Raw genomic sequence first — 14,859 nt, 5'->3', positions numbered from 1 at the left:
CACCTTTCCTGGAGGTGTTTAAGGAAAAGCTGGATGTGGCACTTAGTGCCATGGTCTAGTTGACATGGCGTTGTTCGTTCATAGGTTGGGCTCGATGGTCTCGGAGGTCTTTTCCAACCTGGCTGACTCTGTGTTTCCGTAGCTGAGAGCTGTCCCGCAGCAGCGGACGCCCTGCCCCAGCCGGACCCCCGCTCCGGGGCCTCCCTGCGCGCGTGCCCGGCAGGCGGCGCTCGCGGCGGGCGGGCGGCGCTCTGTCCCCGCGCGGCGCTCTATGGCCGCGGGCTCGGCGGCGCGGCCGGTCCGTCCGCTCGGCGCGCGGCCCCGCCCCCCGCGGTCACACCACCCGCCCGGCCGGCGCTGCGTCAGCCCGGCAAGATGGAGACCGCCGAGGAAGGTACTGCGCTCGCCCCGTGACCGCCGCCAGTCCCCGAGCGGGGGCTCTGCCGGGGCAGCCTCGGAGGGCGGGAGGGGCGCGGAGGAGGAGGAGGGTGTCGCTGGGCCCGCTGGGCGGGCGGGGGGCTGTTCGCGCCCGGAGGGGCTTCTCGTACCGGGGCTGCAGGTGCCCGGGCCCCGCGCCCCCCCCCCCCCCCCGCACCGTGCCGGGCCCGCCGCGCCGCGGGGGCCGGGCCGGGCCGGGCCGAGGGGGGCAGTGTGTGAGGCGGCGCGCGCGGGTGCCCCTTACATAACCACGGGGAACGGGGGGGGAAAGGGGGGCGGTGCCGGCAACACCCGGAGCGGGGCTGCCGTGGGCCGTACTGGGGCACCTGGGTACCGCGGTCGGCCGGAGCCTTCCGCTGGCTGCGGCTTTCCTTGGGGAAGTGGGGGCCCGGGGGCGAAATGAGATCCCGGGACGGAAAGCAGCAGGCGGGGTGCGTACGCTGGGGCAGCGTGAGAGGCGGCGAGGAGGGCACTGCCCCGAGCTCCCTCCTGGCCGGCGGACCTTGTCGGACCCGGCCGGCCCTGTAGCACAGGGAGTCTTAAATTTCCGCTTTTGGCTGAATAGTAATAGCTGCTTCTTTCGCAAAGCTGACTTTGTTATGTGTGCTGGACAGTCTGTCTGAAAAATTGAAATAGGCGGGAGCTGACATGTTTCTGTCTCTTTTACAATAGACTAATACGTAGTCATTTATCTAATTAAAAAAATTGTCGAAGGTATCATAGTCATGAGGGTTTTTTTACTTGTAGTTGCCATTTTTAAGGGAATTGCTTTATTTGAGATTAACCATGGGTATGTTTTGTCAGCACTTTTGTTATGCTTAGATAACCACAAAATCACAGCATTGATAGGGTTGGAAGGGGCCTCTGGAGACCATCTCCTCCAACCCCCTTGCCAAGGCAGGGTGACCTAGAGCAGGTGACGCGGGAATGTGTCCAGGTGGGTTCTGAATGTCTCCAGAGAGGGAAAGGGACTGCTTTGTCGTTCAAGCAGATACCGGAAAACCTTGGTAGATCAGACCTTCATATTGTAGCATAAACCAAACTAAATAAAGGATGTTTGTAGTGCTGTGTTTCTTGCAGTATTTGAGCTTTGTCTGTCATCCCAAACAATGAGTGCAAATACATATTGCAGTAGCAAGGCAGTTCCAAGGAAGGCAGTTTTTGTCTTGGCTTTTGATACTTTGGTATCATTTTGAATGTAGCTTTTTATCAGGTGTCACTTCATTTTCCAGCTTGAGAGGATTAAAAAGAAAAAAAAAAGCTGGAAAAACATGAACCACTGGATGAAGTAATACAGCACCTTTGTAGTAGTGTCCTTTGGGTTGTGCTGGAGACATCTTTAATACCCATGAACTCTGATGCTTTATCGAAATATTAGTGTTTTTAAAATCTAACATTTAAAAGTGCTTGCTGCAACTCTGTAGACCAACAGTCACACCGATGAAATCAACAACAAACTGAAACTTTGATCGCTTGTCCTCCGCTTACCCAGAAAACCTGGATTTTTTGCAAGCTGTGAAGTGGATACTCAGAAATGACCTCCTGATTTTCCACCACTCCAGTAGCTGGTAAATCCATCTCGGTGGATTTAACTCAAGCAGCATAGTTGATAATTTGTTACAGGCTGTTACCAGTGGTAGACTTTGATCATACCTGACTTAAGTAGGTGAAGAAAAAAGACCAGGAAGGCAAAGAAGAGGAGGTTGTTAATTACATCATTAAGGCATGGTCTTCTTTAACCAAACCTTTGTGTTAAGTTCCACACTTGACATTTGGACTTTTTTGGTTTTATATATATAAGCACACACAAAGGCACATATATCTGCAGCTTTAGATATTATATTGTGGCCTTATCAATGTTGCCCTCAAAAGCTCCAAATGGTAGCATGAAAGTAATCAGTCTATATCCTCACTTTCCATAAATACCACTAGAATGTTACAACTTCTTCTACAGTTTCAAACCTCAGATCCTACTATTAGAACTTCATGCAGCTTGCCAGAATGCTGAAGAGGCTTCCCAAGGTTAGGAAGTTTTGAACATCAGTAGCAGCAGCACCAAAGACTGTGTTAGTGCCTTGAGGAAGAGGAAATACTATATAATTGTTTGCTTGAACTTCTGCTGCAAAGTGTCAGATGGACTTTCTGAACTGATGATTGTCTCATAACAGTGTGATGGCCATTTTGGTTCTGATGGGTTTTGTGCTTGAACTGTATTGTGGAGCTACAAAACTGAACTGCATGGTGAGAGCTTAGATAAGAGAGGCAGTCTGGGATCATGGTCAGACGTAAGTGGAAGCTGCTTCACCTCAGAACAAATGTGAAAGTTGCTTCTGTGCAGCACCTGAGAACACCAGATACCAGGTTTTGCTGATGAGAGGTCATTCTGGTTCTTTCTAGTTAAATTAGTTTGTTGCTAAATAATGTAATCTTCACTTTTTGATATTCCAGTGTTGAATTCAGTTGGCGAGTTAATAGGCAATGAATCATTCTCAGGGGAACAGGAAAGAACTTATTATTCCAGGTCATTTTTTCCAAAATACGTGCTTGAAGAACAGGATGCAAAGTGTGTGTGCACTTAGAAAAATAGTGACTCTTGCACAGTGGAATTCTCTTTGACCGTGGCTGTAGGTCATAAGGTGCATAGCTTTACACATTGACCCTCAGCGGACTTTATTGGTTTGAAGCTACCAGTTGCTTAAGAGTCCAAACAATTACACTCATAATATGTTTAGTTGCATTTATAAAACAAGTGGGAGTATCTAGAAATTCTCATAGCTTTGAAAAAGTAAAATATAGGTTTAACTTACTTTAGTAAGCTAACAGTCTTTTCTCAAGTAAAGAATTCATTTGCTTACAGCAATGCAAATCGGTTTTTCCCAAAAGTTTTGAGAATAAGTGAATAGTTTGCTGTGAGAATCAACAGGCCATTAAACGAGCAGATTCAGAGAGCAGTGGACATCTTTCAGGGAACAGTGTGCTTTTAACTTGCTTTCATTGGTGCCAGGGTATCCTTAAAGCAGTGGTTTCATGTGCTGTCTTTTGCTTGTCTGACCCTTTGTGAGGCTGATCCAACCTACAAAGTTGTCAACTTGCTGTAGTGAAACAGCTCTGTTAGAAAGAATGCGGGAGGAGGTGGGCATGCCACAGCGAGTGGGTAGGGCCTGCCTGTCAGTTGGAGAGACCTGTCCTGTGCAGCCATCTGGAAGTGCTCTCTGGGATAGAGGAGTCATTTGTTAAGAGGAGTGGTGGTTCTGGTCATTCTCATCAGCAGAGGAGCCAGAGACTCCTGATGTTTGCAGCAATACTGCAAATCATTGCTGCTCAGTATGGCAGTGATGGAAGTGCTCTTTATGTCTCTTTGTAGCATCACTGATGTGATACTGAATACCTGTTTCTGTTAATTCTAGGTTTTTGTGCTGCATGAATGAATTCAATCAAGCAACACTTCCATAGATAGAAAATTGTTTGGGTTTTTTTCCTTTTGAATCGTCTGAATTCTTTTGCTTTATGTGTAGGAACTGTCATAACACTGTATAAACTGTGGATATGGTCACAATGTGACTTCTTTAGAGAAAAAAAAATTAGTCTTTGGTGCCTTTTGGAATGTTTTGTAGAAGAGCATTAACTTTTGAAGATTTTGGCCAAGAACAAAGATAGGCGATTCAGTCTTGAAATTGCATATTTGCTGTATTCTTGCATCAATGCTTTCAGTTCGTATTTTTCTGACAAAGGTTTCTGATATACAAGTGTTACGCTCTTGCAGGTTTGCTGGATAGTGGTTGACAGAGAAATAATTAACAAAATAGAAAATCTCAAACTCACATATTCTACAAAAATTGATATTTTATGTTCATTTCCTTAATAGATTTAAAAGGAGGAGTCAAGGCAAGATATCATGCATCTGCATGATAAACAATCAATATCAATAAACAGATAAAATACTTGATTTTTATTTCCATTTGATTGTGTGTTTAGAGCTCTGGCTAGCTGAATGGTATTAAAATAGACACCTGTTCTTTGGAGGGAGAGGCTTATGCTCACTTCTTTATCCATAAAACCTCTTGCAACCTTTAGTTGTAAGAAAATGTCAAAAATAGGGAATAAAGAAGGTGTGGGACCTATTGAAATACTACTGAAATGATGAAATAAGAAATAGAAAATGTCTTTTCTTGCTAGACTGTAGACTTTGTCCAAGTTGTGTAGCAAACTTGCAAAATACCTATGTCTGTTATTTTGGATTTTTTGTCTTTCATCAAGAGCACCAAGGAAACATCTGTGTTAGGTTCAAGAGTAACAAATTACTTAAGTCATTGTTGGACATTATTAAATATCTTCTATTCAGCCTCTCTAATTTTTCCAAACTCAAATGGAATTTTTCCATTTCAAAGTCTCCACTTTCAAGAAAATTATCTTTAACAGTTTGTATGTTGTTTTAGTGATAACTCTTCAGGTAGAATACACATCCTCCTGTAGTTTTACTGTGTGTATTTCCTAGAAACTGTAAAATTTTGTAAGACGTGTTTTGAGTTTATGTAACATGATCAGGTAGATAAAGTTGCTCTTTGTGGTGCTCTCCCTGTCTCTGTCTTGCATCAGATGAAATCAGTCTTTCATCCTCTTTCATTTTATTCTGGCTTCATTTTGCTACATGGTAAAGTTTCTAGAATGTAATTGTGTAATTTGTCTTGTAAATTCGAGTTCTTTAAGCAGTAGTGTAATAAGCTTTTTGTCCTTGTCAGCAGATATATGCAGAGTCTGTCGGTCGGAAGGAACTCCTGAGAAACCCCTCTATCATCCATGTGTGTGTACTGGCAGTATTAAATTTATTCATCAGGAATGGTGAGTTCTGTGTCTGTGGATTTCTTAATTTTTTTTTTTTCCTAATGAAAATATATTAACGTGTTTCTAAAAATACTTCAAGTCTTTAGGGTTAACTAGTGAAAAAAATCCAATTTGCAGTGGAAATGTGTTAGGGGTTTTGATGTTTTTTATATGATGATTCATTATAATTCAGGAGCAATTTAGTAATTATATATGGAAAGAAAGTACTGATAATTATTTGTGTTTGGAACTGCAGTTCTGATTGTATGTCAGCTTTATGAAAACTAAGCAGAAAAATCAGTATGTTGGGGCTTTTTCTGCCCACTTATAGTTGTGAATAGAATGAACATCTAGCCTCACAGAAAAAAATAAAAATGCCCTAGTACTTTTTAGTCATTTTGAGGTGTGTTTGATCAGGAAGTGCTAAAGTAAAAACTGTAGTTCTGGTCTGTAGCACACATTCCTTTTGATGGTATTTTAATAGTCCTTCTTTCACAAATACAACAGTTCTAAATCTTAGCTGTGTGCATCTGTATGTCATATCTTGAAGTATTTATAAGAACTGGTGTCACTGGTGGGTGTCTGTGCCAGGATATCTGCTTTGGTCAGTAACGTACTCAAAGAATGTACTTTATCGATACTGTGACGTATGTCAGTTTATCTTTTTCTGCTGTTTAAAACTTACTTGATGGCCTAAAGGGACTTAATAAATATGCTTATTTAAGTCTTGCTTGACAGTACAAATACCCTGATTTAGGAGTGAAAGCAGAGAATTGGTGTGTTTTCCTTAGTGGAGGGATAGGGCTGAGAGATGTATAGTGTGTGTTAATGTGATCACTTTTTATTGCAGCTTAGTTCAGTGGCTTAAACACAGCAGAAAAGAATACTGTGAATTATGTAAGCACAGATTTGCTTTCACACCAAGTAAGTATGTTTTACTGCTCCTATTTTTTTTCAGAATTTTTCTCACTTAGTATCTATGAAGTGATTACTTTTTCATTCAGTGTGATAGATTCAAACTTGTGGTTTAAATTCTGTATTCTTGTTTGAACTGCAATTTTTATGCATGTTATTGCAGACTGTGAATTGCTTAAATAATGGATAATTTGGTTCTTTGATAATCTTAAGTGAAAGTATTAAACGAATAAAAGTATAAAAAAAGTATTAAAGAGTAAAAAAAAAGTATAAAAGTGTAAAAGAAAGTATTATTCTGTACCTTTTCTGTCAGCCTCAGTCCCATTCGTTGCCATCATTACAGTGTGTGCCATGTTTTCAGCTTCACTGATAAATTTGAGTGTTTGGAAGTCTGAATGGTAAAGTGGAACCACAGCAAAATTTAAATTTGAAAGGCAGTTTTCAGTTACCTTTGAAGGATCTACCTGTAACACTAACACTTGGCTTCTGTCAGCTTCAGTTCAAGTGATCTTGACAGATGATGGTAATTATGATTATTCCACTTACATTTCAGTCAAGATATGCTGACTACCCAGTATTAAATTGCCTTTTATGTTACATACAACTAAATAGGTTAGGCAACGTATGATGAAGAATTACTGTATCTTCATATAGTTCCCAGAGGATTCTTAATTACATTTTAACTGATTATAGTAGGAATAGGTGAGGTCCTTTGGCTTGGTGGCAGGCTAGTATTATTTAGTGTTGTCAATTTATTGCCTGTTGAGCAGGTAAAGTGGGCTTTATGCTACATTTTTCTCTTTAAATTTACTGATTTATTCCTGCTCCCCTTTCACCTGTTTTTTTGTGTGTTGGGTTTTTTTTCCTCCTAGTTTTCTACTTTGGTAGAGAAAACTGAGGCTAAGGTGGTTTAATTCATGTTAACCCTTAATCCACCTTCCTCCTCTATGTTGAACCTCAGTATGATGTATTTCTGCCAACAATTAATTAAACACATTAGACCAGCAGTGAAATGCGTGATATTAACTCTGTCTTGGGAGGGTAATAGCATATTTTATGTTGAACACAGCAATGCTTTCCGGTTATTATTCTTAAATACTACAGTGACCTGTGTGAGGAATGCTTGCAGGTTTTATTTATTAAACATTTTTATAAAGGCATTATATTGCTTCTGTGTGGAAGCTTTTGCAAACTAAGTCTGATACAAGTTAATTAGCCACTTTCAAAATTGCCTTCTGCAACTAGGTCCTCTACCGAATTTAGTGTGCAAGACCAGAAAATGGCATTTCAGTGATATATTAGTTGTTAAGAAAGAAGACTTTCTAGCTTTGAATGGGAAAAAAAAAGTTCATAGAATTTTCCTCGGGCTCTAGGCAAAAAGAGGATGAGACATCCTAAACTAAATACACTTTATATGCGTGTTACTATTGATAAGAGGAAGCTTAGTTACTGCCCTTATCAACAGAGGTGTTCCTGCAGAAGTTAATTCTTGACTGACAGTGCTGTTGCCAGCACAGCTTGTAAGGTACCTGCAGGTTATGGACAGGGGAGAAAACTTAGTTGAGTTAATGTGGTTCAGCAAGTCACCATTTGTCATAGCAGCTTTGAAATTGGTAATAAGGAACCACTTTCTTCCTCATGCAATAGAGTGTATCCTCCACATTCAGCCTCTAGTAAAGATCTGCTTATCCTCTACCACACGCTTGTCACTCCCCTGACTGAGCAGGCTCAGCTGATAAGATTTTCTTCTTGGCTTTCCATATTGCAGTGTGCTTTTTCCTAGCAGGCTTCACTTGGTGGTAGCACGTCAGGTACCCTGCACAGATTCCTCCTGCCCTCCCTACCCATTGGGTGTTGTTTCATTGTTTCCCTCACACCCAACACTTATGCAGTTATAGTTTCCTTAGTTTCTCTTACTTATCCCTCTTCCTTTGGAAGATATTGTGGCTGTCCAGTCTGGAAGCTGGATCTGCTTGTGGAAGCTGGGAAGGAGTCACAGGGGCTGGAGAGAGAATGATAAGGCAGTAAAAAAAAGGGACTGGTGCATATGCCAGTCATCCCAAGCAAAGTTGGATCTGGCCTGTAACCATGCCAGGTATAACACACTTTGAGATAAGTTGATTAACCACGGGATGTGGTCAAATAAACACATGCATGTAATTAATATCTGTGCTTCAGCAGACAAGCACTAATAGTGTAACAGAGTAATACTGCAGTAATACCAACAACTGCTCTCTCGTTTAGCTTGGTTTGCTTGCTAAGGCTGTTGCTGTCATTCTATCAAAAATGCTCCCTTGCTAGTGTAACTTCTTGTGTATGGAGTACTCATAAACTATTTCTAGTGCATTTCTTCCCAAAGTTCTGTAACATTTTGTGGGGTTTTTTTAGCACCTGAACTGCTAGTTAAGTTACTGTTTGGAAGGAAGGAAAAAGGAGAAGATTCAACTTGCATTTTGGCAGGAGTACAAAGGAACAAATTTTTCTTTTGAGTAATAGCATCATTCTCTAAGTGTGTTTAGTCATGTAGGTAAATGACTCAATTTCAAATGCACTCTTTAAAGCTAAATTTTTAATGTTTTGAAATTAATTCCTTTTCTGCAGTTCTTCAAGTTAGGAATTAATACAACTATTTAAAAAAGTAGCTTTTGGCTTCTTTTAATTGTCAAATGAATTTAATTGATTTTTTTTAATATCATAATTTTTAACTTGTGAGTTTTCTTTCTGAGTTTTTAAAGAGTAAGTACTCCGTATTCTTTTCCTCCCCACGCATGTGCTTTCTTTTGTCATGTGCAAGGATGTGCTTCTATTAATGCTACACTAAACATTCATAATCACTGACACGTGAAAGAAGGTGAGGCTGTATTTCCAAAGAAAATACAGTTGTCAAAACTTTTCCATTCTGTAGGAGGTAACATTAACATAAATACTGCCAAAACCACAAATATGGAAGCAGACAAGGCTGATCTTTGGCTGGAGATCGGGATGGGTTCACTTCTCCACTTCCTATGCAGCTTCACTGCTGGTATGTGGTACATACAAGGTCACAAGCTTAGTTAAAACAAAGATTGTAAAACTAAAGGAAGCCATATGGGTAGGGTGTTCATTATCATGTAATTTGGATTTTATTGAAGGATATATTAAACTGATTTCTTTACCTGTTCATTTTGATAAACTTCTAACACAGTAGTCCATAGCTTCTGCATTTCTAGAAAGTTTAATTTGAAAAAATAAACTTCTGGAACAAAATATTACATGCCTGCACAGAATTCAGCGTGTCTTCTGCCATCTCCAGTGTGCAGAGTATACACACAGTTGAGATTTAGATGAATGTTATTTCATATATTTGTTAGAGCTGGGCTTGCCTGGGAAGGAGTGGAGTTTTTTTCTCCTTTTGCCTTAGTGGTCTGAAGTGAAGTCTGCATATGTTTGAAGGGTGTAAAACACAAAAGCATGGAATGGTTTGGGTTGGAAAGGTCTTTGAAGATATCTAGTCCAACCTAAAGAATAACTCACAAGCCCTGTTTTACCATACTAGTACTTTCACACAGCAGCTATAAAATACATGTTTTTTACTTATGAGTTACACAGTTTTATTTCACAATCAGTACACGAGGATGACTGAGGCAGCATATAAATTGCTTGCAAACATAGTAGTAAATAGAAAATCTGTGGGTGATAGGGTTGTAAGTGTGATGATTCGGTAAGTAGGCTAAATGGCAGCTTCTAAGGGTAGCCATGTGTTTTTATTACCTTATTTGTGTCAGTATAAGAGCAGATTTTTGTCATGCCATCTGTTTTGGAGAAGTAAAATTAATAATTGTGTTCCTGGAAAAGTTAGGCTTACAGGTGGGGAGTGAAGGGTAGAACAAAAAAACCCCACCTCCTGAAAGCAACCAACCAACCAAAAAAAACCCACCCAAATTTAGGATTCACAACTAAATTAGCAGTTACACTGCACAGGTGTGACCTAAGTATCCAAAAAGCTTTCTGGTAGTTTTTCCATGACCCGTACAGCTCGAAGAAGTTGAGCTAAACCTATGAAAAACTCAGCCAAAGTCTGTTTGAATTTCGTGCTGTAATAGAGAAAAGACCAACTATTGTTTCAGCTGGTCTCTAGTAGAAGGATTTTTATTTGGAGGAATTGTGGTAAATAATGCAGGAATTTGGTTTCTCAAACTGAGTTAGGAAAGATTACCGGGATAGAAGGTAAGGGATGGAGATGTGTAAGAAGGTAAGGTAAGGGATGGAGATGTGGTGAGGAGGATGCGTGTACAAGTGAAGAGGATGTATGCTCTGGTGGCAGCAGTCAAAGTCTCAGGCCTCAAAGTGATAGTGGGGAGTGGATAAAGGGAGGTGCAGTGTGGGTGGAAAATGGCACTAGATGACAGACACAAGTGGGACTATAAGCCGTGAAAATCACTGCCAGCAAGCTTCAGTGCTGCAGGTGTTCCTGTCGTGCTAGGAATTCCTGCATTTCATGCACCTGAATGGCGCAGGACACAGGAGGATGTTACCTTATCATCATGGTATAAAGCTTCTAGTGGAAGAAGTTTTACGTATTTTGAGGTCTGACAGTGGACAGAAAAAACAGCTTTCCTCCCACCCCCAGCTTCTGAAATCATCAAAAACCACCAAATAGTTAAAATTTGGGGGATACAGGTTATCTTCTCTGAGAAGTCATTGTGCTTTTATTTGAAAAAGCTCAGCTGTAACCCGAAAACCTGTAGAAAAGTGAGCATGCAAAAATGCTAGCTTATATAATCATTTCTGCTTTATTGAGGTATGATGGGCATTCTTTCTTACAGTTCCTTGTGTTGAGTGTTCAGTAATTCCTGAAAGATGCATTCTGAGTTTTTTTTAAAATTTCAAGTCCTTCCAACTTAACAACTTGTCCCTAACAAAGAAGTCATTAATACACAGTTAATGTTTTCTGAGTAGTCCTTGTTGAGTTTCAAATTGTTGATCAAAATACATTTTTTGAAAATGAGAAAGATCTCAAAGTATCTGCTGGGTTGTCTGAGTGGTACCATAAATATTTAACAGATCTACTCTAAATATATTCTTTTGCGCCCTTGACAAAGGTTTTTTTGTCTCCTGTGGCAGAAATTTTCCAGAATGTTTGTTCAGTGTGAGCTGAGAGATCATTATTAAGACTTCGGTTGGCATTTTCTATGGTTCCAAATTGTGTACTAAGTCTGTTTTTGTAACAAGACAATTGTAAATTGGTAGAAGGTGTCAAAATATGTTTGTGTCCTACTTTCAATTTACTGCTCTATGTTCTCACAGCTGCACTTCCCTAGTGTTACACTTTGAGTGCTTTCTTTCATGAATTCCAGTTCCTTGCCAGATACCTGGCGAATAACAAGCTTTTAAATTTCAAACCAGTTACTACTTGTCTGAGGGGTACTATTTTGTTCTACTTTGTGTCAAATAGAATCCACATATTGTTGAAATGCACCAGTTTCTCCCCATTCTTTGACTACTTCTGGATGTTGATACTGTTTGTCTGTGCTCTTGAGTTCTCTTGACAATGCAGAAACTTAGGGAGATAGCCCTAGAGAGAAAAGGATTTCTTTCTCCAGTAGAGGCTTCTTCTCTGAGACTAGTAAAAAGATGATTGGGAATGTAAGAGAAGAGGATGCAGGTAGATAGCATAAAGCAGTATTTGTTAGACTCTTAAAGGATTGCTCATGAGAGCAATGTAGAAACTAAGTACGTGTAATGAAATTGTTAGATGTTTTCTAATTGTTTGCAAAAGAAGACCTCATTACTGTTTTTGTTGGCTGTTGAGATGGGATGGGCCTGTGCAACACATAGGTGTTGAATTTAAAAAGTCAGGAAAATTTAGTGTTATGAGGATATCTATACAGGGTGAGAGATTTGCATTGTGCTCTGTAATAGGAGCATCCTTAAAAGAAATTCTGCATGATGTGAATCATGAAAGTCAGTCATGTGTAAATTTCAGTGTATGTGGATACTTAATCAGTTCTCTTCAGTTTTCCTCCCTGTGTGCTGCTTTTATTTCGCTGTGGGTTTTTCAGTCTGTGCTGTTGGATGGCAAGTAGAATCTAAATTATCTAGCACAAACAAATGGAAAGTGTGCAAAAATTGCTAATTGCTCTTGTTCCTTGTGCTCTTTCCATGAACTAGGTTTATAAATAACAGACAGAAGAATCTTTGAGGTTGTGCTGAGTGAGAGGGATACTGATTTTAGAATCTGCTTTTTCTTGAGCTTATTTGTAGGTAATCAGAGTTTACAGTTAATAAATGAAGCTATTAAAAAAATTTCTCTTAAGTCAAAAACTAGCATGGAGCTTATTAATTTTCCCATTCCACCCACTACACAATGAAACAAATGTGTTTTATGATATGTTTTTCTTTGTTTGGAGTCATCTCTTGAGAACATAAAATATGCTTATTCTTGTAGCAAGCTTTTGTGAGATACAAACAGTTTGTAGTTGGCAGGACTTTCACATAAACGCTTCTTTAAAGGGCAAACTGTTTCATAAGTGCCTTTTCTACATAGTTTATTCCCCAGATATGCCTTCACGGCTTCCAATCCAAGACATCTTTGCTGGACTGGTTACGAGTATTGGCACAGCAATACGATACTGGTTTCATTATACACTTGTGGCCTTTGCATGGTTGGGAGTAGTACCTCTTACTGCATGTAAGTATTAATTTTTTGTACATAATACTGTTATACACACGGAAATATGCCCCTTCCTTCAACAAAGTTTTGTGAGACCGTTATTGGTTTATTAAAAAAAAATCAAAGACATTATTTATTTTCACTCAGAAATTCTACCCATTTGACTCTTAAGCCAGTAGTGCAATGCAGGAAGGTATTAAGACATAGGAGAGAATGCATGAAAGAGCTTTTAAATGTCTTACTTCAGTAAAATGCCCCTTCTCAATTATCTTCTTTAAAATCTACATGGAAGGTTTTATTTGATGCCGTTTATTAATATTTGGATAGAAGAGTTATCCTATTTTTTCTAACCATCTGTAAAGGAAAGTGCAGGGGTTTTTTATGTGAAAAGTAAAATTCTTTACAATCATGGACAAATTGATTAATAAAACTCCTAAAAAATCTCAAACAAAGTCATGTAAATAGTAAAGGAATTCAGTAGAAAAGAGAGCACACATTTAAATTATTGTAGTATCCAGTTTGAAATTCACTTTCGAAATAGGGGTGGAAAAAGAACTATGGATGTTTCAACAAGCTAACAATACAGAGAAAATGGAGAAAGGCAGAAGTGATAGAGTGTTCAGTCAAGGAAATCATTGGAAGTGCATCTTTGCAAACCATAATATGCACCTTGAACAAAAGAGCAAGGGAGTAAATGCATCTCCCCAGACAGTTTCTCAGTTGAGAATAGCACAATGTTGGCATCACCTGATCTTCTGAAGTCAATCATATATGCTGATGGCTTACTTTTTAAGTACAAATTATGATAAAAAGCTAACATTAAAGCATCAAGTATTAATCCATTAAAGTTATTTAAAACACATGATGAAATGGTGATGATCCTTGCTACATGATATCGTAATACCAGAAGTTTATACACATTCAAAATATGATTGAACAAATTAATGGGGAAAAAATTTCATCAAGCATCAATTAGCTGTGGGATACTTTGGTATAGGAAGTGAAGCGTATGAGAATGTACTGAAGAAGTATCACTGCAAGTATCTTTAACCTGCTTGCATATTCTTCCTTAGGCATCCATTAGTGTGACCAGTGCTGGAGACAGGTCTAGATGAATCTTGGGTCTAACCTAGTATGGCAGTTCTTGCACTTTGCACATGTACTTTTAAAGATGTGCAGCTAAAATACAGCTTTGTTCCATGTGGTTGTATATGGTCTTGAGTTCTGTTCATGTACTGAAAGTTGAGATTTTCTTCCATGTCATGAATTTAGTTGGACACCAGGTGAAAAGAGGGTACCTGTGGTCCTTTCCAAGTGAGGCTATAGCCAAAATCAGATTTATACCAAGCTTCTGTTTATTCATGCAGGTCGTATCTACAAGTGCTTGTTTACTGGCTCTGTGAGCTCACTACTGACGCTGCCATTAGATATTCTTTCCACGTAAGTACTTCAGCAGTAATACAAAATGATACAAAAACCTGGTTTAGTCAGATTGCCCTGGAAACAGTAATTTTGGGACTTAGTATCCCTTTCATCCAGTTACACTTGTTATCTTCCACTATCTTAAGTAAGCTACTGCCCGTTAGCCTTTGTACAACCAGATGTATGGACAACAGCATTACAATAGAAATCGTTTCACTTTGGAGTTCCATTATTCAGGATCTTTGGAGCTGGAAAACTTACTTTACAAAGTGGGCCTGGTTAATGAAGATTTGTATTTGATGTCAAGAAAACTTACGCTGCAAAATTACACTTAATAATTAAAAAAAATTAATCTCCTATGCATAGGAGCTACACTGTAAAGTTATCTGAATGTTTCTTAGCCTGTTTTTAAAGGTTTAGTGGTCCCAAATGTAATTCTTATCTAGAAAATATATTTCTGACTTTTTTAATTAATCTCAGATGCATAGTAGAATATTAAGAAATGAGTTGCTAATAATGTCACACTCTGTTTTCTTTGTTGCATTTTTATATTTTGAATTTAATTTTATCCATTCTGAGTCTCTTACGTGAGAGGGATTATTTTTTATCAG

The 14,859-nt window shown here is 39.3% G+C and overlaps 1 protein-coding gene across 2 annotated transcripts in view; it reads left to right on the top strand.

Annotated features, from left to right (window-relative positions):
• Positions 1 to 308: 308 nt before the first annotated feature.
• MARCHF6 (membrane associated ring-CH-type finger 6) overlaps positions 309 to 14,859 on the top strand; it is a 45,677-nt gene continuing 31,126 nt past the window's right edge. The window contains exons 1-5 of one of the 2 annotated variants that reach the window (XM_048311979.1): positions 309 to 394; positions 5,181 to 5,277; positions 6,110 to 6,183; positions 12,701 to 12,844; positions 14,194 to 14,266. In XM_048311979.1, coding sequence (XP_048167936.1) covers positions 376 to 394; positions 5,181 to 5,277; positions 6,110 to 6,183; positions 12,701 to 12,844; positions 14,194 to 14,266 — 407 coding nt within the window. In that variant the 5' untranslated portion in view covers positions 309 to 375. Of the gene's footprint in view, positions 395 to 5,177; positions 5,278 to 6,109; positions 6,184 to 12,700; positions 12,845 to 14,193; positions 14,267 to 14,859 lie in introns of both variants that reach the window. The other variant, XM_048311970.1, reaches the window with a different exon arrangement.

Source organism: Corvus hawaiiensis, chromosome 1 (genome assembly GCF_020740725.1).
Source record: "Corvus hawaiiensis isolate bCorHaw1 chromosome 1, bCorHaw1.pri.cur, whole genome shotgun sequence".
Taxonomy (NCBI): domain Eukaryota; kingdom Metazoa; phylum Chordata; class Aves; order Passeriformes; family Corvidae; genus Corvus; species Corvus hawaiiensis.
The sequence above is the reverse complement of the archived record's forward strand: the minus strand, read 5'-3'. Positions and strand labels throughout refer to the sequence as shown.